The sequence below is a fragment of the Corythoichthys intestinalis genome, chromosome 14 (genome assembly GCF_030265065.1).
Source record: "Corythoichthys intestinalis isolate RoL2023-P3 chromosome 14, ASM3026506v1, whole genome shotgun sequence".
NCBI lineage: Eukaryota > Metazoa > Chordata > Actinopteri > Syngnathiformes > Syngnathidae > Corythoichthys > Corythoichthys intestinalis.
The window spans coordinates 27,772,653-27,797,910 of NC_080408.1; the positions used below are offsets into that span (position 1 = coordinate 27,772,653).

At 37.1% G+C, this 25,258-nt stretch overlaps 1 protein-coding gene across 1 annotated transcript in view; it reads right to left on the bottom strand.

Moving 5' to 3' along the window:
* Window positions 1-7,183: 7,183 nt before the first annotated feature.
* The window catches only part of brinp2 (bone morphogenetic protein/retinoic acid inducible neural-specific 2), a 293,456-nt gene continuing 275,381 nt past the window's right edge, over window positions 7,184-25,258 (bottom strand). The window contains exons 7-9 of the mRNA XM_057857700.1: window positions 19,161-19,383; window positions 12,627-12,933; window positions 7,184-12,201 (exon numbers count right to left, since the gene is read on the bottom strand). Of these exons, the coding sequence (XP_057713683.1) occupies window positions 11,380-12,201; window positions 12,627-12,933; window positions 19,161-19,383 (1,352 nt within the window). The 3' untranslated portion in view covers window positions 7,184-11,379. The remainder of the gene's footprint in view (window positions 12,202-12,626; window positions 12,934-19,160; window positions 19,384-25,258) is intronic.

The following is a 25,258-nucleotide window of genomic DNA, read 5'->3' on the forward strand; positions in this document are numbered from 1 at the left end:
GAGCAGGGGTCCCGAAACTACGGCCCGCGGGCCGGCCGGATACGGCCCGCCTCCACAATTGGTCCGGCCCCCTGAACCCCCCCCCCCCCCCCCCCCCAATAGTGTTATTATTTCCTGGCTTTTTTCTGTGAAGAACCCAGACAGGGTTATTTGGTTATTATCTATTTAATTAATTGTGTTATTATTATTCATTATTATATGATATTATATTATGTTATAATTATTTTTATTTTATTTTGTTCCAAGAAGAATTCAGAAAGGGTTATTTAATTATGGCTTTCTGAAAAACAATAATTTTTTTACATTTAGGCACTGCTGCAATCGTCACACTTTTTCTGTTACAAACTGACCCGGCCCCTCATCAGAGAAGGGAAAAGTCATGTGGCCTTCACAGGAAAAGGTTTGGGGACCCCTGCTTTAGAGTGTTTGTCATCTGCCCTTCCATTTGCTTTTCTTCATGTGCAGTGCTCCCCCTCCATGTTTGATCAAACTGCACTGATAATTTGAAATTGTTTTAAAATGCATTAATCGCAAAAATCAGAGGACTAGATCACATTTCCCCCTGTTATTTCACCACTTTAACTTTGGTCTAACCTAATATAGGAATACAGATAGAAAGAGTGCAGAGATCACACTCGACGCCATAACAACCTGGTGTGTTTAAGGTTGGTCATTTATGTGCCTATATTTTGAAATTGTTGCCTTAATTTTGTGTTCTTTTTCACCATCCCCCAATCAGGCTGAAGCAAATGGTCAAAAGTCCACACATACCTCAGTCTCAGCAATTACAGGTATGTTTCATACACTGATCAATGAATCATTTAATATTTGTATTTGTTTCATGGGTTGGGATAACAAACATGCATTAATGTTTTTACAGATGGATTAAGAAATTAATTGTACATCTCAATTTGAATGTTCAAAAATAATCAATTACGTTAATTTAAAAATAACTCATTGTTAAACATTTTAGTTTGTGAATATTAAAATAATTTATTGCAGATTTTAATTTGTGATTAAAAATAATTGGACATTTTAATTTGTGACTGTTAAGAAAAAATTTAACTTTTTTTTTTTCTAACAAGTTCTCAATGCTGAAATTATCATGTCTTTTCAGGTCAACCAAAGCAGTATTCTCTAATGCAGTGGACTTGCAAGTACTGCACATTTTCTGCTGAAAAGAGCCTACTTGCTTAAGCATTACCGCTTAAAACATGGATACCACACTCGGACATCCCTACTCCCATGTCTTCATAAGGACTGCCTCTGCACATTTAAATCTTTTAATGCACTCAAAGTACACCTATCGACATGGCACTCTCAAAAAGATGCAGGCAAAAGTGGAGAAACTGCATTTGACCGTCAGTTGTGCAACTTTGTGGAGCCCTGCTCAGAAGCAGACTTCTTTACCCATTTGCGAGGACATCTTAAGCTGAGGCAAATGGTTACTTGCCCATATCAAGACTAACTTTCAGAGCAGTATTTATTCGACCTTCACTGCACACAAAAGCAAAGAAATGTGAAATGTGTTTGAGCCATAGTGTGGGTAGGACATTTGTGTCTAAATCATTCAATCCCAATAAAAGTTGCTTTAATTAAAAAAAACTTATTTTTAATCAAAGAAAAAGAACCTTTTGCAAAAATATATTTTTTTGAAAATATATATATTTTTAAATATATATTTTTTTTATTGACGTGTCACTTTTTTTTTAAAGGAAAAAGTTTAAAACTTTTTTTTTAAAGTGGAAAAAGTTTTGAACGCATTTCTTTTTTTCTTTTTGAAGTGGAAAAGGTTTTAAAGGCACTTTTTTTTCCGATTGAATCATTTTGACACAAAGATACGACTTCAACGCTACTTCCGACATGTTTGAGTGGCAGGTGACTACACCAATGGCATAAAAGAATGACTAATGGCCACCAGGGCTCCATCGAGCCATCGGACTCTGCTCGAGTCCAAGCCGAAAATAGGGCACTGGTACGGGGGGGTGACATCGGCATCTCACCGGAGTGCCCGCGCTGGTATGGTGCGCTGCTGCTTAATGTGATTCAAGAGGGGAACTTCACCCACTGCCCTGACGTGACGGTTGGCAATCGGGGTCCAACCGCAGTGTCGCGACGCGCCGGTATGGGAGTGGCCGACGAGTGGCCCGACACTAGCCTGCCCAGTAGCCCGCGCCGGGAGCCCCGTCGCTTCAGCTTTGAATGAGTGTCGTGTCAGTCGCGGGCCGTCTACTCAACAGCCGGCCTCCGCGCCGGGGTAGTGATATCGGGGTCCGCCAGTGTGACGCAACAGGGCACCGTACCATCGCCGGCACACCGGTGAGATGCCGATGTCACACCCCCGTACCGGTGCCCTATTTTCGGCTTGGACTCGAGCAGAGTCCGATGGCTGGATGGAGCCCTGGTGGCCATTATTTTTGCTTCCTGCTTTTATGCCATTGGCGTAATCACCTGCCACTCAAACATGTCAGAAGTAGCGTTGAAGTTGGATCTTCGTGTCTAAATGATTCAACCGAAAAAAAGTGCCTTCAAAACTTTTTCCACTTCAAAAAAAAAAAGTGCCTTCAAAACTTTTTCCACCTTTAAAAAAAAAAAAAAAAGTTTAAAACTTTTTGCTTTTCAAAAAAAAGTGACACGTCAATTAAAAAATAAAAATTAAAAAAAAAATTTTTTTTCAAAAAAATATTTTTGCAAAAGTTTTTTTTTTCTTTGGTTAAAAACAGTTTTTTGATTGAAGCAACTTTTATTGGGATTGAATAATTTGGACACAAATGTCCTACCCATAATATGGCTCAAAAACAAAAAGGATTGCTTCGATCAAAGAAAACAGTTTCAATGAAAAATAAAGCGTAAATTTCTGAGTCTCAAATATTTTTTCACATTCAAACCTTTTTTTCTACAATTGTTTTTTTTTTTTTTTTTTTTTTTTTAATTGAAGTGATTTTATTTTGAAAATATACATTTTTTGTTTGAAGCAACTTATTTTTGGATTGAATAATAAAGACACAAATGTCCTAGCCAAAATGTGGTCCAAACGCAGAATTACATCAATCAAAAAAGTTGTTTCAATAAAAAAAAAAGAATTAAATTTTTAAAAAAAAATTTCAAAGAAAAATAGTTTTCAAACATATTTTTTGACTTACAAATTTATTTTTGCATTCAAACATTTTTTTTTGATTGACATGACTTTTTCTTTGATTAAAAAAAAAATAATAATATATATATACTAATGAAATATTTTTGAATAGAAATTACTTTTTCTTTTTTTTTTTTTTCTTTTTTTGAGGAAAAAGCTTAATATGAAATTAGAATTTGAATAAAAATAAGACACATATTCTTGGTAAGATTTTAGGTTTCTCAGGTGTATAACTCCAGTACACGTTTTGCATTTACTCTTTTAGTGATGTGAAAAAAAACAAGTATCTTGTTTACTGTATCAGGTGTTAAAGTGAAATTTGAATTTGAACTGAGTTGTGTGTTTTAAAAAGAGTTCTGTATTTATATGTTTATTTTATCACTGCTGCACAGTTTAAACCATGGCACAATGTTGATTGTAGTTCCAGTTTTGATCACTAATATTGTTGGAGAAATCAGAACTGTTAGCTTTACCAGAGCTCAAGCTCATGTTGTAATGGGAAACTAGTTTGACGCCATGTCTTCAATGCTGAGTTAATGTCCTGAAATTATGATAATAGGATCTCGCCTGTTAGTCTTTGGAAATTACAGGATAGGAGTGGACATTGATGCAGTTCAGGTATTATTCAGTAATTTCTGTAGCAAAAGGTTATTTTAGGTACTTATACTTTGTATGAGGTGCAAAATGTTTGCAAAAGTAGGTTTATAATTAATCCACTGATTGTTCATTGATACTGAGCATTAACCAAACACCGTTCAGCCTGCCAGGAGCCAGTGTCTCTCATTAAATGCACTTTTGAGCATTTTAAAGTAAATTTTAATTCCATTGAATTAATCCAATGAGTGTTCTCCATTTATTGTGTTTCGGGGGTCATTACTGTTAGATAATGTGTTTTTAATGAAATTAGTATGTGCAGATGTAATTTCTATTGTGGAATTCTTTTAGGTCAAGAAAATTAAGTTGACCTGAATATGATGGGAGTACTGTGCACTCAAAATAAACAAGTTACTGTAAACCAGTTATTTTAGTTAGTTTGAGTACTGCCAACTCAATAAAAACAAGTGACTATAATCCAAATTTTTTAAGTTAATTTGAGTACTGCCAACTCACAATAATTAAGTTAATCAAATCTAATTCATCTAAGTCAACATAAATTAATTTTTTTAAGGCAGCAAGTTTGCATATATTTTTTTAGTAAAGTCAACTTTTAATATTTTACAGTGTAATAGTAATAATTAAGTTGTTATTTTAATTAACGTTTATTAAAAAATCAGTGAAATATGCAATAAATACCATACAATCATGAGTAAATACTACTCAATTTTAATAGGTATTACGTGATGTAATATGTTTCAAAAGGTTAAGTAAACCTTACCCAAATTATTTGAATATATTATTGTTGATGTGTTTAGGTAACATTTACTCATTAAAATTGGTAAAACTTACATTATCAAACTGAGTGTAAATTGTTACCGCAATGTTATTGAGGTTGTTTTTTACAGTGTAATATTCCTGTGAATTGGACAGTCCCACCTCATTCTCATCATTGTTCTCTTTGTTCTGGCCTATATCCTCTTTTTGTAGTAATCCAACTCTTCCTTTACTAACACTTAAAACTCTTGATGATATAAAAATAATTGTTATTTTCGCTTATCTTCTCGAAGTTTGCGAGGCTGCTGGAGCTTGTCCCAGCTACCTATGGGAGGTAGATCCAGAACTGTTTACCAGGTAACCACAGGGCACAATGAGACGAACAACCAATCACACACAGACTCATACCACAGGAGAATTTGAAGTGGTCACTCAGCCTACCATGCATGTTTTGGAAGATGAGAGGAAACTGGAGTACCCAGAGGAAAAAAAATACAACAACACAGGAATAAACACTTCAAACACAGGAAGACCAGAGAACAGGCTTGAATCCTTGAGCTCAGAACTTTGAGGTGGACATGCTAACCACTCAACCACCATGATGCCACTACAGTGGTACCTCTACATACAGAGTTAATTCGTTCCCGGAACTTGTGTGTAAGTCAAAATGGTCTTATGTCGAGCAGGATTTTCCCATAAAACTTTATAATGCAGTTATTCGTTCCACAGCCCGAAAACCTACACTAAATCCTTAATAAATGCTGCTGTTACTATTGCAATTACACAGAGCAAAACAAATAAATGATGAATAAAAAAAATAAAAATACCTGTAATAATTTAATGAATCTGGTTCTAATGTGGCAGATGTGTTTTGGGTGGCTGACTTGACAGAGTGGGAGAGGACTTTTAACTTTCACTTTTCATGTTCAGCCTCGGTGGACAGTAGGCATGTTGTGTTACACAAGCTCTGAAATAAATGATTAAAAACTTGACGAAGCTGGCGATTTTACCACAATAATAATTGTCACCTTAACTTATAAAGACTGGTGAACGGAGGTTGTCGGAGGACCGTCGAGATCGTAGACATTCTATGGCCGTATTGCCGAGCCAGTTCCTGGACGTGCACACCACGCTCTTATTGCTATAACATTTCCATCTGCATTTCAATGGTAACCCTCACCTTTTTCCTTTTTTTCACCACCTGCACTAACGTTCTTGGAACCCACGTTGATTTCTCTCACAAGAAAATCCGCTGTGTGGCCGTCTTGCAGGAAAACAAAGAAAATGCGGTGCTGTCATAAATCATCGTATTTCGAGCACGTCGTCGGATGTAGAAACAAATGGCGAGACAAATTTCACGCTGGATGTCGAAAAGATTGTGTGTCGAAGCACCACTATAATATATGACTGTTAATTATATTACCATATTGGCCCGAATAAAAGACGGTGTTTTTTGCATTGAAATAAGACTGAAAAAGCGGGGGTCGTCTTATATTCGCAGTCTAGCTAGACGTTATACCCATTCACAACGCTAGATGGCGCCAGATATCATTGAAGCGAATGCTGAACTTGAGGAGTAATGTTCTGTCATGACAGATCTCAGCTATTCTCAAGTTTAACCAGTTTGCATTATTTTATTGCAATGTTTACTGTTTAATGACTACAGTTACAGTTAGACTTCACTTTGATGGTTAATGCAGTTATTGCAATTTTGTTGTTTTATCACAATAGATTGGTTTATTTACATTTCAAAAACCAGAAGTCATTCATTTACGAATGTGATTGCACTTTTGTTTACATATTTAAATGTTCAGATATTAACATTTGAATGAGGCAAAATGACATAGTTTTTCTCTCAAATATATTGTTATAATCATTTGTTTCAGATGTACTGTAATTATTTTCTGTATAAAAATTATTTTGGTGTTCAAAAAGTCTTTTTTCAAACTTGAGTCTTGAAAAAGAGGGGGTCGTCTTACAATCAGGGCCAATACGGTATTTTCATTTGCGTTTGTTTATTGATTTACTTATATTTTCGTCTTTACATGTATTTATTGTATCACCTCATCATTTGATTATCATCATCCTTCATGCATTTGTTGTTTCATAACCCTTATTTTTATTCATTCAACTTGGGAAAGATTGGATTTAGCTGAAGGCAACTTTGTACAGTAAAAACTGGCCCCATGGCCAAAAAGTTTAAAACCCCTATATTTACAACACTAGCAACCACAGACAGGTTTGATAATTTAGGAGCAAAGACATCTAAAGGAGGAGTATACCTGTAGTGTATATCACACTGATGGCTTTTATATATTGTAGCATGTAACATGACGAATTGTGAATAGGTCAGGGCCTTGCGACCAAAATGAAAATCTGTCCATTTCAAGGGAATGTGATTTTGTAACCCTTTGCATCAAAAGTGACATAAATTACTGAATGATACTTTATAATCATATTCATACTATGATTATGAATGTATTACGACATTGCTTCAAGAAGCATTCGAATAAAGTGCAACCCCATTTTGTCTATGATGGGATGTCAAATATGAATACAAATTAAATATTACATGATAGAAACTATAATAAACATTTTCCATATTTTCAACATGGAAACATTTGAAAGTCACTTCAAGAGAATTCATTAAAAAAATACAAATCTCACAAATGGAAGTAATAACATTTATTGTAATAATATAACAAGAGGATTTTTTGGCAATAAGACATCAATGCCATGTTGTAACATTACTAAATAAGCTCAAGAATTTGAGGAATAGAAACCCCCTTGGGCTGTGGGTGTTGGAGCAGGGCCAACAGATGGAGATGGAACGTTCCAGATGGTTTACCGAGGACCAATGAGATAAGCGACTGGCAGGGGGTGGATAACATGGAGTAATGAAAATAAAAACATTGCTATTTGAAGGAGAAAAACTGAGTGAGGTTGGCTCAGAAAATCCTGGCAGACAGAGGACTAGACAGAAAATGTTTTGGGATAATGTAAAGGAACACAAGGGAAGGTGATAAGAGGGTGAAATTCCCAGCAGCCCCAGCTGTCTATATCCTTGATGCACCCAAATGTTACAGCATACTTTGCTTCATAGTTGTGGCTCATTCTTTCATATGACCCTTTCACTTTAGCAAACAATTTTAATTACTGTGGCAATGATTACAATATATGGTTGCAGTTTGATCGAAAGTTTATATAATTTGAGTTAAAGTGCGTATGACAGGATAAAAAAAAAGTCTTACGTAGCATTATTATGGTGAATTAGAATCATATTTTGAGACGATTCGACTACGTACAACAATTTGGCAAAGCGCAGATGACGAGAAATTAGTCTTTTAATCCGCCGTTTAGCCACGCCTACCATTATAGGGCTCTAGCGTCCCCAACAGGAGGATGACGTCGGCGGCAGTGTAATGGTTTCATTTGATTTACAATTCAACCCATTGAAGGGGAATTATTCAGAACGAGGAAAATGCAACAAGGAGAGCCGCAAAATGTCATTGTTTCAGTCTCTCTACCCCAATTTTTTTACAGGATACTCTTTTTATCGAAGTATTTTCCCCCAATTGCTAAATAAATGATATGGTCAGGACAAATAACAATCTTGTGCTAAATGGGATATTAAATAATAAAAATGCATTTATTTAGTACGACATGGCAAAATTATTCCATAATGGTCAAAACTGTCGACATCACCTTTACCGTCGCACCTCCCGAACGATATTTTATGCCACCGTATTTAGTCAGGCTTTTGTCATTTCCCTGCCCCAGCTTCGGAGAATGTAAACAAACCAAGAGGCGTGACAGCTAGCCGACATGCTAACCCGAACCAAGTGACATCTCAAAGTCTTATTTTTGCGTTTCGAAGCGAAAAATCACAAAAAACTAGCCCAGATCAATTCACATGGCGGTGGGGTTGTCGATTGTCGGGGTGAGACAAGCTGCCGGTCGTCAACCGAGTGGAATTTTCGGTGGACAATCAGCCACAAAATGCAAGCCACCTCCGTATTAAAACGTGTGCCATGATACCAATACGATGTTTACTCACTTCCTCGTAAGTCCAATGGTCTCACAGTCGAAGGGCTTGTTTTGATCAATATCCGCGGTGAACGAGAACCTTTAGAAACCCCAAAAGGCTCACACGCCTCTTCCTGGTGCAGCAACAATTTTCTGCAGCCGTTTGGCTGGCGTGATGTAAAAAAAACCAAAAACAAATTAATCCGCAAAATCAGCTGAATCCGCAGTCCATCTGCACGCTATACAGCAATGCTTGTGAGATGCTGACCCGGGTGACGTAACATTCACATTTGTCCTAAACCCGCGACTGAAGCCGGAAGTAACTCATTTTCATGGCGCGGGATTCAAAAATTGAATATATAAAACGATCTCTTCCACACACATCCAAGCGGTCCAATTCATTCAGGAACATAAAACACAGCGTGAAATATGAAATGAACATACTTTTAGGTGTCATACGCACTCTAACTCCCAACAGCTTGAGAATAATATTGGTGGTTGCATTTCAGAATTAAAAGGAAACAAAAATTGTGCCACAGTGAAAAAAAACCTGGAGGTCAATGAAATCAATATATATCACTTATTTCATTAAGCTATTTGGAAAAAGATTGACAAGTGAAAACATTTACTATAGAAAATATATCTGATTGTAGAATTTGATCTTCTGGATTTTATAAAATACAAAATCAAATAATAACAACAACAATACTAAATAATATGAGGTGTTGTTTGCAGTTCCAAGAATCACCATTACTGCCCTCCGAAACCTTGAAAAAGTAATTATTTTCAGCTGACAGATAATATTGGGTCCATATTTTCACAATAAATTAGAATGTCAAAAATATTTTAATGTATTTTGCAATGTTAACCATGTAAGGTAATGAGAGTATCTCAAATTAGCATTATTGTAACTGAATGAGTTAAATAAATGGAAGGTTCTGAACTAGTTCATATTTTGGATTAAACTGAACGTCATGTATTCCTGTATGATGACAGCAATTGCGAACACACTAATTCTGGCATCTGTGAGCACTTTGTGAACTAAAGTACATTTATGTTCCTGGGAGTGCTAGGTTTCATTAGACTCCTCGGAAAAACTGCTAAATACACTGTGAACGAGCCATCACATATAGGGCGATAAACATTGTATTTGGCAACCTCAGCCAACGGCAACAGTTCCATGGCTGCATAAATTATTAAAACGCAAAGAAGGGGAATAAAATTGCGACAATACTTGCATGCAACTCGAAGCAGCACTTAAACAAGCACCATTCCGTTTGCCTCCACAAATGATAGGTTAGAATTGAGCAGTTACATAAACTTAATAACATTTGAATATTTTTAGGTACTTGTATTTCTGTTTGTACATTTAAACTCCAGTCCTTTTTCATTATTTTTAGAATTTTAGTATTTAGAGTATTTCCTCTTGCTGTTGTGACTGTATGTTGAAGTGTACGGGCTTCAGCCAGTGACCAGTGTGAACTGAATGCGTGGCAACAGTTGGGAAATACCTGTATTTTTAGGGTAATATATTTTAAAAAATATATAATGATTATGAACAGAACTAAATCGTTTTAAAATTTGTGAACTGAAATTTAAACTTGATCACATCAAAAAATTAATTTCCCAAAACTATTAATTGGACCTAGAGGACCTTTGCTGAACAATTACATTACAATTTTAAGTAATGGTGAGCACTGTAAACAGTTTCACGTCACCGAATTGAAGCAAATGTTGCAATATGACCAGCATTTACATGTAAAAGCTACATTTGATGTGAAGAATGTACTTTTTTTTATCTATTTATTTTTTTAATTAGAAAATTTGAAATCTTAAAAGCAATATATCACCTGCCAGGAAATCAAACACCAAAACTAAATGTGCTTCTCACAACACTGACTCCATGTAAGGCATGAGTTGTAATAAACATTTGTCTTTTTTTTTTTTTTTGGTCTTTGCACTTAGATATCTAAAAAGCAATGTGCACATAATCACATCTCAAGTAAGATGGCGCGTTATTTACAGCACTGCATCCGCAAAACTCTTTGTTTATATAATAACTTCAACATTTCCTTACGGTTTTATCTCAAAAGAAGAAACAAAAAAAATAACATCTAAGCTGTTTCGCTATTTGCTTTGCCAATGTGTTCAACTTGTATTTTTTTTTTTTTTTGGTAAAGACACACCACCATGTACAAAGCTAACACTAACAGACTTATCAGATTTTCAGCATAGATAAATTTTCAAACGTGAGAAAAAAATGAAGGGTAGTGATTTAAAAGAAATACTCAATGGTCGTAGCAACGTTAGGGTTATCAAAATTGAAGCATCACATCAGTCAATGCACATTTAATTTTATCCATTATACTCCACTCTAGATTGTTCCGTAACCACAGAAAACAGGGTTACAAAAGGACAATCTTTCTCTATTAGATCAGTCAGGGTGATCCCTTAAGACTTCCACTATACACATTTAATCACATTTCTCTTTGCAAGATAGAGGCCATTGGTACCTTGATGAGTCCCTCAGCTGTCATCCAGTTTGCAAAAAGAAAGGCAGTTATAGCAAAAGTAAGCCTCCAGGCAAGTTTAGTAGAGCACTTGAACAGAGCTTCATGATCTCCAATAGGGTTAGACATTCCTTAATATATGGCCTCAAATACTCAAAACGCTCACAATATGAATGAGACTGGAAAAACAGCAAACAGATTTTGTCATTTCCATTGGTCAATCTTGTGAAATATTGATCCAGATGAGGTCCAAGGTCCAACCATGTTGCTTATGCCAATAATATCCCTGAATCTTATTCATAGGACATTTTAGTCCCTTCTTGAGTGCTAAGCTAGTTAGCTGCAGAGCTGAGCTAGCTCAGGTTCGGGAGTGGCATTGGGGAGCTTTGAGTTGAAGATCTGAAGAGCTTCCTTGATGCGCACCACTTCACCAGCTGACAACTTGAGTCGGTGCCGCAGAAGGCAAGAGAACAGATCAAGTGGCTGTGGCGCTGGTGGTGCCAACCTGTTAACACGATCCCTCATCTCCAGTAACATCAAAAAAGCAGCATCTTGTGTACCCTGTGTATATGGGTAGTCCAGCTGGAGTATCAAATCCTTAATGCCCTCGGGGTCAAAGTGCATGCTGTATCCAAAAACTTTAAGAGTATTGATCTTCATGTAACCCAGGTTGGATGTCTGTTCATCCATCTCTAAAGGTTCATAAAAGAGCGTTTCATTCACTGTTGGATCATCTGTGACAATACGGCTTCGCAGGTAGATGTGCACGGTTTCAAAGAAGGATTTCCATTTGTTACCCAGTGTCAATGTCCAGTTGTAACACTGTGCAGTAGCTACAGTGTCCAGTCGAGTTCTTTCCCAGGTTGGGAAGTCAGGCTGGTTTACAGGCATGAACCAACTCTCTGAGTGACTTCCTCCAAAAGGGTTAACATAAATTGCGGGCACTGGCTCCAGTGTTGAATTCTTAGTTAAGCATATCTGGAAAGTCATGCCCATCAACATGTGGATAAGATTGGACTTGTTTTTATTACTCTTAAGGGTAAGTAGCATCCTCTTTCTCCATGCAGGATTGAACCAACTTCCCAGACGGACGTCATTGCTAATGTAAATAGCATGGACTTCAATTCTGCTGTCAAGTTGTTGAAGTAGGTACTTCACCTACAAAAAACAAGAATAGTTATTTTTACAGCCTAACAGAAGGACAATCATTTCACAAAGACACTGGTTCTCAAACCAAAAGTGATTGTAGACTTTCCACCAGTAGTAACCTGAATTGCTGGAATGAAAATCATATGTCATAAATTCAATGCCAAACTAATCACAGCATTGGTTCATCCAGAATGTCAAATTATCAATCATTCTTTCAGAAAGTAGCTCTAGAAAATGAGACATTTTGCAAACACAGCAAAAAAGGTTGAGGTTTTGGGAGTATAATCCGATTTACAAAGTGATTTTTAATGACAGAAAAAAAAATCACTTGTGTAAAAAAATATACTGTATATATAATTTGTGTACTATAGCTATTCAATACTATGTCCACTCAAGGTTGAGAACCAATTTCATGTACAAGAGGCCTTTGAAACCTCAGCATCTGGCATGTCGAGATCAAAGTTGAGATAGTGGTCCAGGGATGTTGCGATACTTGGTCGACAGGAACCAAGGTGAAGGACATTGCCATGGTGACAGGATCCACAACGTGTTACGTTGTCAGCAGCACAAGCAGAGCATGAGGTGAAGGAGGTGCCAACAACACAGGGAATGGCACCCTGACAACTTGGCTGATCCAAAGAGCAGCTGCAACTCTTGACTTCCTCAGAGAAAGTTCCCAGCACTCCATGGTCATTGCAGTAAAGCAATGACTGAGCCTTGCTCAACCAAAAGGCAATTGGCCTGCAAATAGATCAAACATTTTCTTAGCAATGGCTTTACTCGTGGCAGTAACATTCAGTAAGACAATAGATAACAGAGTTGTAGAAATAACTGGAAACTCAAGAGAGCCATGACATTATGTTCTTCACAAGTGTATGTAAACTTTTGACCACAACTGTATATATGTATATTAGGGCTGTCAAACTATTACAATTTTAATTAATCACAGCTTAAAAATTAATTAATCGTAATTAATTGCAATTTCAACCCATCTCTAAAATATGCCATACTTTTCTGTAAATTATTGTTGAAATGGAAAGATAAGACGGATATATACATTCAAGATGCTGTACATATGTACTGTATTTGTTTATTATTACAATAAATCCACACGATGGCATTAACATTATTAACATTCTTTCTGTTAAAGGGATCCACGGACAGAAAGACTTGCAGTTCTTAAAAAATACATGTTAGTACATGTAGTAATTTTTAGTGCTGTCAAATTTATCGCGTTAAAGGGCGGTAATTATTTTTTTTAATTAATCACTTTAAAATATTTGACGCAATTAACGCATGCACTGAATGACCCGTTCATGCGTTGCCTCAAACAGTTTACAATGATGCCGTTTTAGCACATTGAGAGCGTAAAGCCAGAGAAATGCGAGTGCACACAGGCGCTCATTGGACCGCGCATTTTATTGGCTTAAGCTTTGTCAACTCTTTCAAAACAAATATAAGTATTGTGGTGAAAGACGTGGGGAAGAATGACAGGAGACTATCTTTTTCTTAACACACTTAATTGTACACAACGTACAACATACTATATACTATTTGCAGCCACCACTGACAGTCATGGTTGCCCAAATTCCCATCATGCATTTGGGCGGAACAGTTAAGTCGCTACAGTATCATTTAGTGAAAGCACAACAAAAATAATATTCCTATCTCTCACAGGAGACAATCTTTTTCTTAAAACGCTTAATTGAACACAACGCAGAACATACTGTATACCATTTGCAGCAACCACTGACAGTCATGGTTGCCCAACTTCCCATCATGCATTTGGGCGCAACAGTTACGAGTGTCGCTAAAGTATCATTTAGTGAAAGCACAACAAAAACAATATTCCTATCTCTCCAAAAAATAATGTTCACAAAAAGAAAAGCGCTCAATACAAAGAGAACTGGCATTCACAATCAAAATAGCTATGCAAAATACACATAAAACCTACTTAGACTATGCCTTGACTAGATATCTGATTTAAAACTCGCCATTGACACCTTGTGGTGTATTTCAATCACTAACTTCCGGACTTAAAGACACTGTGGAAGAACGGCAGGGAGCCCATTTGACGTCCCGCTTGGCGACGTCAACAATAGCGAGCTATTAGTTTTTTTTTTTTTTACTGAAAATTTTACAAATTTTATTAAAAACGAAAACATTAAGAGGGGTTTTAATATAAAATTACTATAACTTGTACTCAAATTTATCTTTTAAGAACTACAAGTCTTTCTATCCATGGATCCCTTTAACAGAAAGACTGTTCATAATGTTAATGCCATCTTGTGGATGTATTGTTATGATAAACAAATACAGTACTTATGTACAGTATGTTGAATGTTTATGTCCGTCTTGTGTCTTATCTTTCCATTCCAACAATAATTTACAGAAAAATATGGCATATTTTAGAGATGGTTTAAATTGCGATTAATTACGATTAATTTTTAAGCTGTGCTTAACTCGATTAAAAATTTTAATCGTTTGATAGCCCTAGTAATTTTATATTAAAACCCCTCTTAATGTTTTTGTTTTAATAAAATGTGTAAATTTTCCATCAAAAAAATAAACTAGTAGCTTGCTATTGTTGAAGTCGCCGAGCAGTCACATGGGCTCCCTGCCGTTCTTCCACAGTGTCTTTAACTATGTACGGTGTGATTGAAATACACCACAAGGTGTCAATGGCGAGTTTTAAATTACTTAGATATCAAGCCAATGAGTGTGTTTTGTCCCTCGACTGACGCCGAAGTTCCCTGTTTCCATTGTACTTCACGGTCATTTGAGTGCTGGCTTCACAACGTACGAGACCTCTGATAGTTTGCATATTGTGACTAAATATTGCCATCCAGTGTATTTGTTGAGCGAAATGAAATGTTTGAATAGAGTTTGACCAAAGTCTAATTAAGTTTTATGTGTATTTTGCATTGCTATTTTTTGATTGGGAATGCCAGTTCTCTTTGCATTGAGCGCTTTTCTTTTTGTGAACATAATTTTTTTTTTGAGGGATAGGAATATTATTTTTGTTGTGTGAACGCCTGTGTCCACTCCACCTTCCTCTGCCTCTTAGCGCTCAATGTGCAAAAAAATGGAGTCATTGTAATCTTTTTGAGGCAATGCATGAGCTGGTCATTCCGCGCATTCGTCAAATGCGTCAAATATTTTAACGTGATTAATTTAAAAAATTAATTAACGCCCATTAATGCAATACATTTGAACAGCACTGATATATATATATATGTATATATATATATATGTATATTTTAATAAATGTTTTAACCACTTCATATGTAATAATTATAAGTTTTAAACATGTTACATGTTACTCGTCCACCAAATTATTTGTAAACATGAATAAAGTAGAAAAATGCTTGTCTTTATTAAATGCTTCATTGAGCGAGTCTACTAAAATCCGCTCAAGCTGCTCACTTATACACAGTGAGTTGCCACAGCAACTGTTTAACAAGGTAAACGACAATTGAGGCATGTGCCGATTTGAAGTTTCAGCTTCCAAGCATCTCTGGCAAGATCAAGGTCTGTCAACCATCGTTAATTTTAACAAGCAACTCCAGTGCACTGCCTGTCCAAGAAAAGCAGCAGGAGGGGGAGAGAGACTACGTGATCAGTTTGGGACAGCTCATCTGTATTTATTTATTTTTTAATAAAAAAATAAAATAAAATAAAAACACGATGGACTGAGGGTGCGAAGTTTGAAGTAGCGAGGGATCATACATTTCACACACAAATGTTGCAAGCTGTCATGCACTGTAATTAACAAGCTCACTTACAATACCCTATATTGAACTATTTATCAGCTCTCAACTGACTAATTTTTCGGCAGATGAAAATTCCTTTTCGCGGTGCAACAGTTTGAAAGGGGCTCAGTTGTAAAAGTGTTTCTGACCCCAGACTAAGTTCAGCAAATTGCAAACAGCATTGCCAGTAACCTATGACAATTTCATAACCCCAGATCTGTGTAAATAGACAGAAATACCGTAAGTGCCAATGAAACAAAAATGTGGGAATAGGGAACAGGCCATGATGGCTCGCTGGTGTCGTGAGCAGTGTTAGGACTCTGAGTGATGGCTTGAGACAGAGAAGGGCGGAAACAAGGGGAAACAAGAGGAAACGAAGGTGAGTGTAGGAGAGGAAAAAAGACAAAGTGGCATGGGATAAGCGAAAGAAGATCGAGTGATTGGCAGTGGCAAATGACTGTCAGGGAAATTAAGGTTCTCTGTAAACAAGGACCAGACTGTCAGTGCAGGAAAAGACTTGATTAGAGCTTTCCACGTATAGAGTGCCTCATTCCACAGCCTATAACTAGACCCTTCTTCTGTCTTCCACATTCTTCAGTGTTCTGTCTTTGCTCATTCCTTCTTAGCTGATCTCCTTTCACTGCTTCCTCGTGTTTCCGCTGTTTTGTTTCCTTGCTTTCCTTGACACAATGCCTTTCTCTGGTCGTTATGACTTGCCTCCAGCATAGGAGTAAGGTTTCCATACAATGGCAGCATAAATATTAGTGCGGATATTAATCAAAAGCTCAATGAATATCAGTCAATTAGCCTTTCAAATAATTCTTGCTTTATTACATTAGAATATTATAAAAGAAAGTGACTCATCTACTAAAGTAGGAACAAAATTATTGTGATCACAGTTGCACAAAAAAAAAAAAAATCAAAATGATTGACAAATGTTTTCCAAACTAACTCGTCCCTTTACACAACAACAACAACAAATTATCACACTGATAAACGTTTAATGGAGTTATACTTGTACAGTGTCGTTCCACCTTCAAGGACCTCAAAGCGCGTCAAACAACACTAGGCATGTGCCGGTTACCGGTTTCAAGGTTTACCGTAGTATGAAAACGTCACGGTTTCAAAACCACAAACATTTTCCGGCATACCGTAGTACGGTATTTGCTATTTTATAATTGTAACTATTTGAACTATCCAAACTCTTACTACACGCTTTATCAGTAGGAGGCCTGAGCTTGTTTCGTTGAGACGAAATGGTCACATCAACGTGTGATGGGAGATCGGTAAACACGGGTGTCAGGGAAATTCAATTTTGAACTCCAAGACAAGTGTCAACTCGATAGCTTGATGAGAAATGCACCAGACCCAACTATGGATTGCTTTGCTTCGAAGGCTTTATGAACAAGAGCTCTCGGGTACAGACGTGGAGCCACGCACAAAGTGTCCTCTCCGCATGTGGACAAAAGGGAAATGCAGAGCATGCCTCTATTTATGGGTTGACATAATAGAAACAAAACCGAAACTTACTATAGCATATCCTGGTAAAAACATCTCAAGTTACAGAAAAACATCTCTAGTCGGGGAAAAACACCTCAAGTTATGACCTTGAACACCGGTTCTGGCTAGAACGATGATGAGCTTAGTCTGATAAGCCACATTGTATTCATTCAGAGCATATTGGAAAACACAGGAACATAACAGTCCATATTTGGGCATATTGTGATACAGTCTACAATAGTCAAAGCTATGGGAAGGCACACTCAAACAGGTTAATATAACAATGATGCTCTATGCTACAATGTTCTCATGCAATCATAACAAAAAGCAAAATATGATGTATAATGGTTGTGTTTTAAGCATGAATAAAATTCTCTCACAACGGCAAATATCCTTGGTCACAGGCATGATGTTCTTCTTCACTTGTGTAAGGTTTCTTGGCTTTAGCAATACACTTTGCTATGAGGTATGATGCTCTCAGTATAATCGCTTTTGTTGATGTCGTGGCCCTCAGTAATTGTTTCTATCCATTGTGCTTGCACTTTTTTCTTTCAGAAAATTCCAAAGTATACCAGGGTGCTGAATCTCTTCTCTACCGAAGCAGCTTTGAAGGCTTCATTTCCTCATTTGCTAGCTTTTGGTCACATGTTATGCAGAGCGGAATTGGCGCCTGAGAGTGATTTGTTGTGACAAACCCATTTTTTGGGTAGGATTCTTGGTATTGCCTTTCAAAAGAACATTTTATTTTTGAGGTTATAGGCTTCACATCTGGCTCGTCAGGTGGCGTTTTCCCCATAAAAAAGCTATCCAAAGACGTCTGTTTTTCAGTCATTTTCTCTAGCGTCTAGGCCGGGCGTCAGTAACCCGCGGCTCTATAGTGCTGCCCTAGTGGCTCCCCTTTTCCCCAACATGGCCCTTTCAACATTTTGGGTTGCCAAACCCTGGTCTAGGCTAGTTTTTTTTCAGGAACAAATGTAATATGCCTACATCATAATGTGCCGACAAGTGCATAGATACAAAAAATAGATGCTGGATGCTAGCTCCAATGGATTTTTATGATGACATTCTTTCCAGTTTTATTCTTATATCTGCAGAGTAGATAAGCTCATTGGTGTGTCAAGAGGCACAAGCCATATAAAATTCGGCCATAATGTGGTCGTTAATAAACCAAAAAATCAGCGGTTGGGGATCCCTAAGATTGATGACATTGACAAACGAGCAGCCCATAGTTACATTGACACTTAAGAACAATTTAGAGGTTACAATTAACCACACATGCAAGTTATTGGAATGAAAGAAGACACCGAAGAAACCAGAAAAATTTCCGCACAGGCAAGGGAACATTCAAACTCCACAGATGGATGCCAGTTATGAACTCACAACCGTTCATTCTTAATGAGGTGCTTGTGTCTGGTCATCCACCATATGGTCATTTTATTGCATCATCAGCATCATCAAAATCTGAAAATAAGTACTACCAGAGGTAGTATTTTGAGCTCTTAATTGAAACGTGATATAATTCCATATTCTAATTATAAAGCTGTCGTACCTTCCACTCCCTGCTACCCCCCAAAAAGGCAAGCATTTGGCCCAAACTCGGCATATTGCCTGACGACTAGTGAGTACTTTCATCCACCAACATACCAAAACAGGGTTTAATTTAATATATTGAGTATTCAATTGTTTATAGTCAATTTATAATTTGAAATAACTTACCTCTCTCGGGGCAGACTGATTTGAGACTGTTTTGGACATCGTTTACTCAGTGTGAACAATTTCCTGATGATCTTCTGAGCTTTGCCCAGGACCAAGGCTGTGCTGGACTCTAAATGAGCATAGCGCTTCTGGAGAGAGATGTCAGCTGACCAGTACTTGGCAATCATTGAAACATTCAAGAACTGGTCAGTGGGCAAACGTTTCAGGAAGGATTTGAATTCATCTGCAACAAAGACAATGAGAAAACAAAGGACACATTCCCTGTCAATTATACATATGAAGATAATTGCTGATTTCCCATATCATTTTGGGTGGACAATGTTAGGGAGGCAATTGTCTATCATTAAAACAGCCTAGGGAAAAAATGCCTAAGTTTAGTTAAAATTTAAACCCATGTGCCACACTCAATGTTGAAAGCAGAAGTTAACATATTCAAATTCTTACTGCGATGTTAAATTAAAGTATCTGGATATTCTTGAAATGATCCCATGGCAAAAATGCAATACATCAATAAAATCAATGGAATGAAAGTTGACATCTCCAAAATATTTTTGTTTTAATGAATTCCACATAGTAGAATATGTGAATACCCGTCCCACCCAGTCATAGGACATTAAATTTTTAAATTAACTATTCTGGTCAACATGCTCAATTGCTCATGGTTTAGTAAATCAAACTACACTATTATATAATAAAATTATTAAACTGAGACGCAAGCTATTTCTAAATGAATAAAAAAGGCATTTTGGCGGACGATTTGTCAAAAACTTGTCAAAAAAAGGCTTTTTAAAATGTTATATCGATTCATATCGTTACCTTATTGAGATACAAAGTATTGCAAGGCATCACCATATTGATATTGTCACACCTCGATCCTTGATTAAAAAATACAATCTTGATCAACACACGCAACAAATGTTGAAACACTAAACCTCAGGAAGGTTCAACTCAACTAAATTAAAGTTGCCTGCCTTCACCACAGTGGAAAACATTGCACCATCTCCCTGTGAAGTCACAAAACTGAATTATGAGCTATTCTCGCACACAAGTCTCAAACTTTCAAAGCTTTTCTTTATTTTAATTATTACTTTTTTTAATCAGAAATGTTTTCAAATTCAGCAGAAACTGGGTTTAATGCAGGGTTTTCTCCTCTCTCACTGTCAATAACAAACACGATTTATCACTGGCCGTTCTACATAATACACCTCATGAGGATATGTGGTCTCCATCATCACTATCTTCCCAACTATGGGTCTATCTGCAACTTGTATAATCTACAAATAAGATGAATATACATTCCTAAAATAATGTTTCTTACTTCCACATCCCACACCAGTTTTGTTTTTGGTAGCCCTTTTAATTTTTGACAGTCTTATGGACGAAAATACTTGTTAGTTTTAGTCATATTTTAGTCATTTCAAAATGTGTTCGTCTTCATCTAGTTTTAGCCGACGAAATCTCAAATTTTGTCTTGTTTTAGTCAACAATTACTCAAAATACTTCTGTCTGTAAAAAAAAAAAAAAAAAAAAAAAAAAAAGTTTCCAACAAATTTCAAATGAACAAAGACAGTCGAGCACATATTGTAGCGTTTACAAGGACAACGCCAACTTTGTGATGATAATACACACTTAGCAGGAAAAGCCGTACATTATTTTCAATAAAACTTACATAGAAGCCATTAACTGTACATAAAAAAAAAAAAAAAAAAAAAAAAGTTGTCCGAGTGTTTAACATCCTCTAGACTTACTGACCGGAAAAGCCAAGTGGCTCTGCTTTAGACTAGCCAGTGTTTTGAGAGGACGCTCGCTATTCTGAACTGCTAACGCAAATGCTATGCTAACGGTAGGATTACATTTAGCGTCTAAAGATCACACAGCACAGACCTCTAAAGGCTAAAGCAATATTGCATATTCTCACTTGGCAAGGTAAGAAAACAAATCTTACAGTGTTTCCGAACAAGCAAGATGGAGTGCAGCCAACCTCAACACATCCTAAACTCTGGTGAGGAGGGAGAGGCGCTGCACTTCTCACATGAGTTACAAGACCCAAACACTGCCACGATGCAGGCTGACGTACTCTATGTACATTATGAAAATGTCACGCATTGTGAGCATATGACAGAAACGATGATGCATTTTCATCTTGTCGTCGTCTTGTCAGCCGAAAACTGGCATTCGTCTTGTCATAGTCTCGCAAGCCACGTTTTTAGCTCGTCATCGTCATGAAAAAAAATGTTCTTCGATGAAATATTTTGGTATCGTCATTGTTGATGAAAACAACACTGTCCCACACATTGCAATAGTACTTCAGAAGATTGTGTTGATCATGCCAACAAGTTTGGCATCCAGATTGACTTTGTTTTGTGATACTACAAATACAAAAGTGTCATTTAGTTGACTGCCACCATCACAACGTATCCCAAGTGCCTGCCATATGTTGCAACGAACACTGAGAAAGCAAGCTCTCATATTTGCTTGTTTTCTCTGTAGTGCCTGTGACAATAACTTCAGTAATCCTATATTTTCCTCTGTGACTGTAATTCAGCTGCGATCGTGATAGACAATAAGATTGGATTTGGGATGTCTTCCGGCAAGTGTAGCAGAACATGGATCCCTTTTACTGCGCAGTGATGCCAGTTGGGAGAGATGGCGCGGAAAACAGTGAGACCAGAGCTGTCGAGAAAGCTGCCATCTTTATCACTTCAAAGTGTTCAGAACCCCTTCAAGGTGCCATCCATCATGCTGTTTATGTAATAGTTAACGGGATATATTAATTCTGGACTGCATTCATAAATCTTCAAACGTCCAAATGAAGCAAACCTCGTCAGTAATCGGTCAATTATCAAACTTTTGGGACTACAAGCCATTAAGGTTTTCGATTTTAACCTTTAATGCACTCCTCGATCACGTATGATTTACGTTTTCGTATCGTCTATCCTGCAATTCCATTCATTTGGTTGCTCTTCACTGTACTGATTGCGCTTTGAACAAGACTAAAGTTGTACTGCAGCTTCAATCAATTTTGATTGTGTTTCATCTGATTTTATCATATACCGATTAGCACAAATATCTATCTTTATGATTACATACTGTACGTAGTAGCAACCCAGATGTGCATTACGAGCTGTAAATTTGGGTCCTGATAAGACAACTTTTATCAATTTAAATATGTGTCTTATACGTTTCATTGCTTGTGATTTACTCATACAACCTGAGTTCAACTTAAAGGCAGATGCAAACAAGAACAAAAAATACAAAAACTCGATAACAAGTCCAACACAAAATCAGCAGTCCTGACTTAACTGCAACATATTGGTGTTTACTAAGGCAAGACCTCAGATAAGGATTCCATTTTAGCCATCCCTTGGCAGAGAAAAAAACAGAAATATGGGCACCAGAAATCCATTGTGTACTTTCTGGCTTTCTGAGTGAAATCACTTTTGCTTATCACTACTGAAATGTTCTGCTTTACATTCACATGGGAGGTGCACAGCCAAATCAGAGTTTGCATTGTTGGCACAGCAGTCAGAGGTTGCAATGCCATTTACAGAATAGCTCTAAAGAAACAGAATTTACCATGCAATACCCTACCTATTAAACATAATATCAATTACAATGCTCTTGGTGCTGTAAAAACAATAATTTTGTAGATTCAAATCGTAAAAGGCCTTAGTTCGACGCTCCCGTCGCTTGGTTTCCTCACATGCCTGCTGGACGGCGGCAAAAAGACTCTCACTGCTCATATTGAATTCGTTCCATTAATTCCAACTTAAAATCCCTACAAACGAAAAGCGACTCCACAGAGCCATGTTCAAAACGGAAACAAAACAGCAAACTGAGACGGTAAACGAGGAAACAATGAGAACATATCAAATATCAAATCGAGATGTCAAAAAACTGCGTGGCTCTCTCTTCCTCATGCCTGAACTCAACTATTATTTAGGCTCCTACATATTTCATTGTAAAAAAAAACCAAATACAAAAAACACAGTTCAATTACATTTTCCCTGCCCAAGGAATTGTTGGAAATCCACCTCGCCGGGAACCTTTTTGGCTGAGAAAGCCATGAACACCACATATTTTTAAATGTAATTCCGTGAGAGCGATACAATATGTTTAAAACTAAAAATACAAGTAATGTGTGCATTTTGTGTAATTTCAAACCTTTTAAAGTACAATAAGTCTCTGAATTCTTTTGAATAACATAGTTATGCTGTTGCTAATCAATGATGTGCATTTCTTACCATTAATGCGACTTCTGGTGCTGCATGGTTTTGCTGATTGCTTTGTATGCAAGCATCATGAAGGCGTTGAGAAACGTATGCACGGAGCACCATTGGTGCACACAGAAACAAGTTTATCCATCGGTAGATTTTTTTGATTACAGAACTCAGTGAATGACTTGAATAAATCCTACCCTCTTGTTGTCCCTATAATAGTCAATAATAATCACGCTGAACTGCGATAAATACCTTTAACTTATCTAAAGCGAGAGAAAAAAAATGGTGTCGCCTTTATGTCCTGTTGAAAAGTACGATACTCCTCGTCTGTTTTTTTTTTTTTTTGCCATCTTCTCAAAAGGGTTTCTTAAATTAGATGACAATGCGGAAAACGAAACTGAAAACGAGTTTACTTCCTGATCTCATGCACAAGAGCACATAGGCGGCTATTTTCATCAGCAAAATACGGCAACCCCACTTGAACAGGGTCTCTGCCTCATCTGTGTTGCCTATGCATTGATAGATAAACGACAACGGCATGTATGTTTGCCCCTTTCCCACTAAAATTAGTGCGAACCGGCTGTCTAGTCGCCGGTTATAGTATATGGACGATGTGTCCCATGATCACCCTGGGCTCACGCAGCCATTGGCATGGGACTTGGGAGCAGTGGGTTCTAACGTAGCACATCTAGGTTGCTATTTGATGATATCTAGTGCGAAATGAAGGAGTGTTGTTGGAGCATTAAAAATGTTAACATATGCCGCAAAAGTCACGTCTGCTCATTACTGCACAACACCAGCGTATGAACGGTGCCTCTTGCGGTTTCGCGCAGTGCGCAAAGGAGTTTAAGTAATTTTTTAAAAATAATTAAAGATTTGACTGCGAGCCAGATGCAGCCCTCAAAAGAGCCAGATCTGGGTCGCGAGCCATAGGTTCCCGACCCCTGTCCTAAGGCAAAAAAAAAAAAAAAAAAAAAACATAAAAAAAAAAAAAGGACAGTTAATACTCATTGTAATAATCACTAGAGGTGGGAATCTTTGGGCACCTAACGATTCGATTACGATTACGATTCAGAGGCTACGATTCGTTAGAAATCCATTATTGATGACCCCCCCGTTAGCTGCTCTTAATGTTTTGTACATTAGTTACAAAAATTGTAAAAAAAAAAAAAAAAAAAAAAAAAAAAAAGCCTCTCAGGCTTAAATAAACGACTATTTTAGTATCAACAGTTAAAAACAATAAATAATATACTCAAATCCCCATTCTGTATCAGCAGCTTTAAACTACATTCAATTAATTTAATGTTGTGAATCAACCGTAAAAGTTAAAATTGCTCCTGTTATTCCATAACTTCCCTTTTGTCTACTTTCGACATGTGAAAGTTTTAAAACTATTTTAAAGATAAATTCAAGTCAATATTTTACCTATTTAGGAGTATTTTAGATAAAAAGTTTATTAGGTTCGCTTGGAAGTTCCGCTACAACAGCCTTGCAGGGAAGTCTACTGCTTTAAGATGGCGGCCGTTTACTAACGCCCGCATCTAGCTTTCTGTACATGTGCTGCTAACGCCACCGAGGCTATATTGCATCTAGTCCTATATAAATATGATATCTACCGTAACATTATGTGGACGTACTTTGTAGCAGCTGTCGGCAGCAGTCAGGTATGTTTTTTTTTTTTTTTTTTTTTTTTTTATCTCGCGGCATGAGTTGAGCTAGAGCCGTGAGTTGAGCATTGGCATTACCCGAAGGGCCGGGTAATGACAAGCATGATGTTTAGCTACTCTCACTCCGTTCCTCGTTGCGTCCCGAAGACCGCGCGGCACGCTGAGTGTGTTTTACTTCCGCTTTACTTGACATATTTCAATAATCGGAATT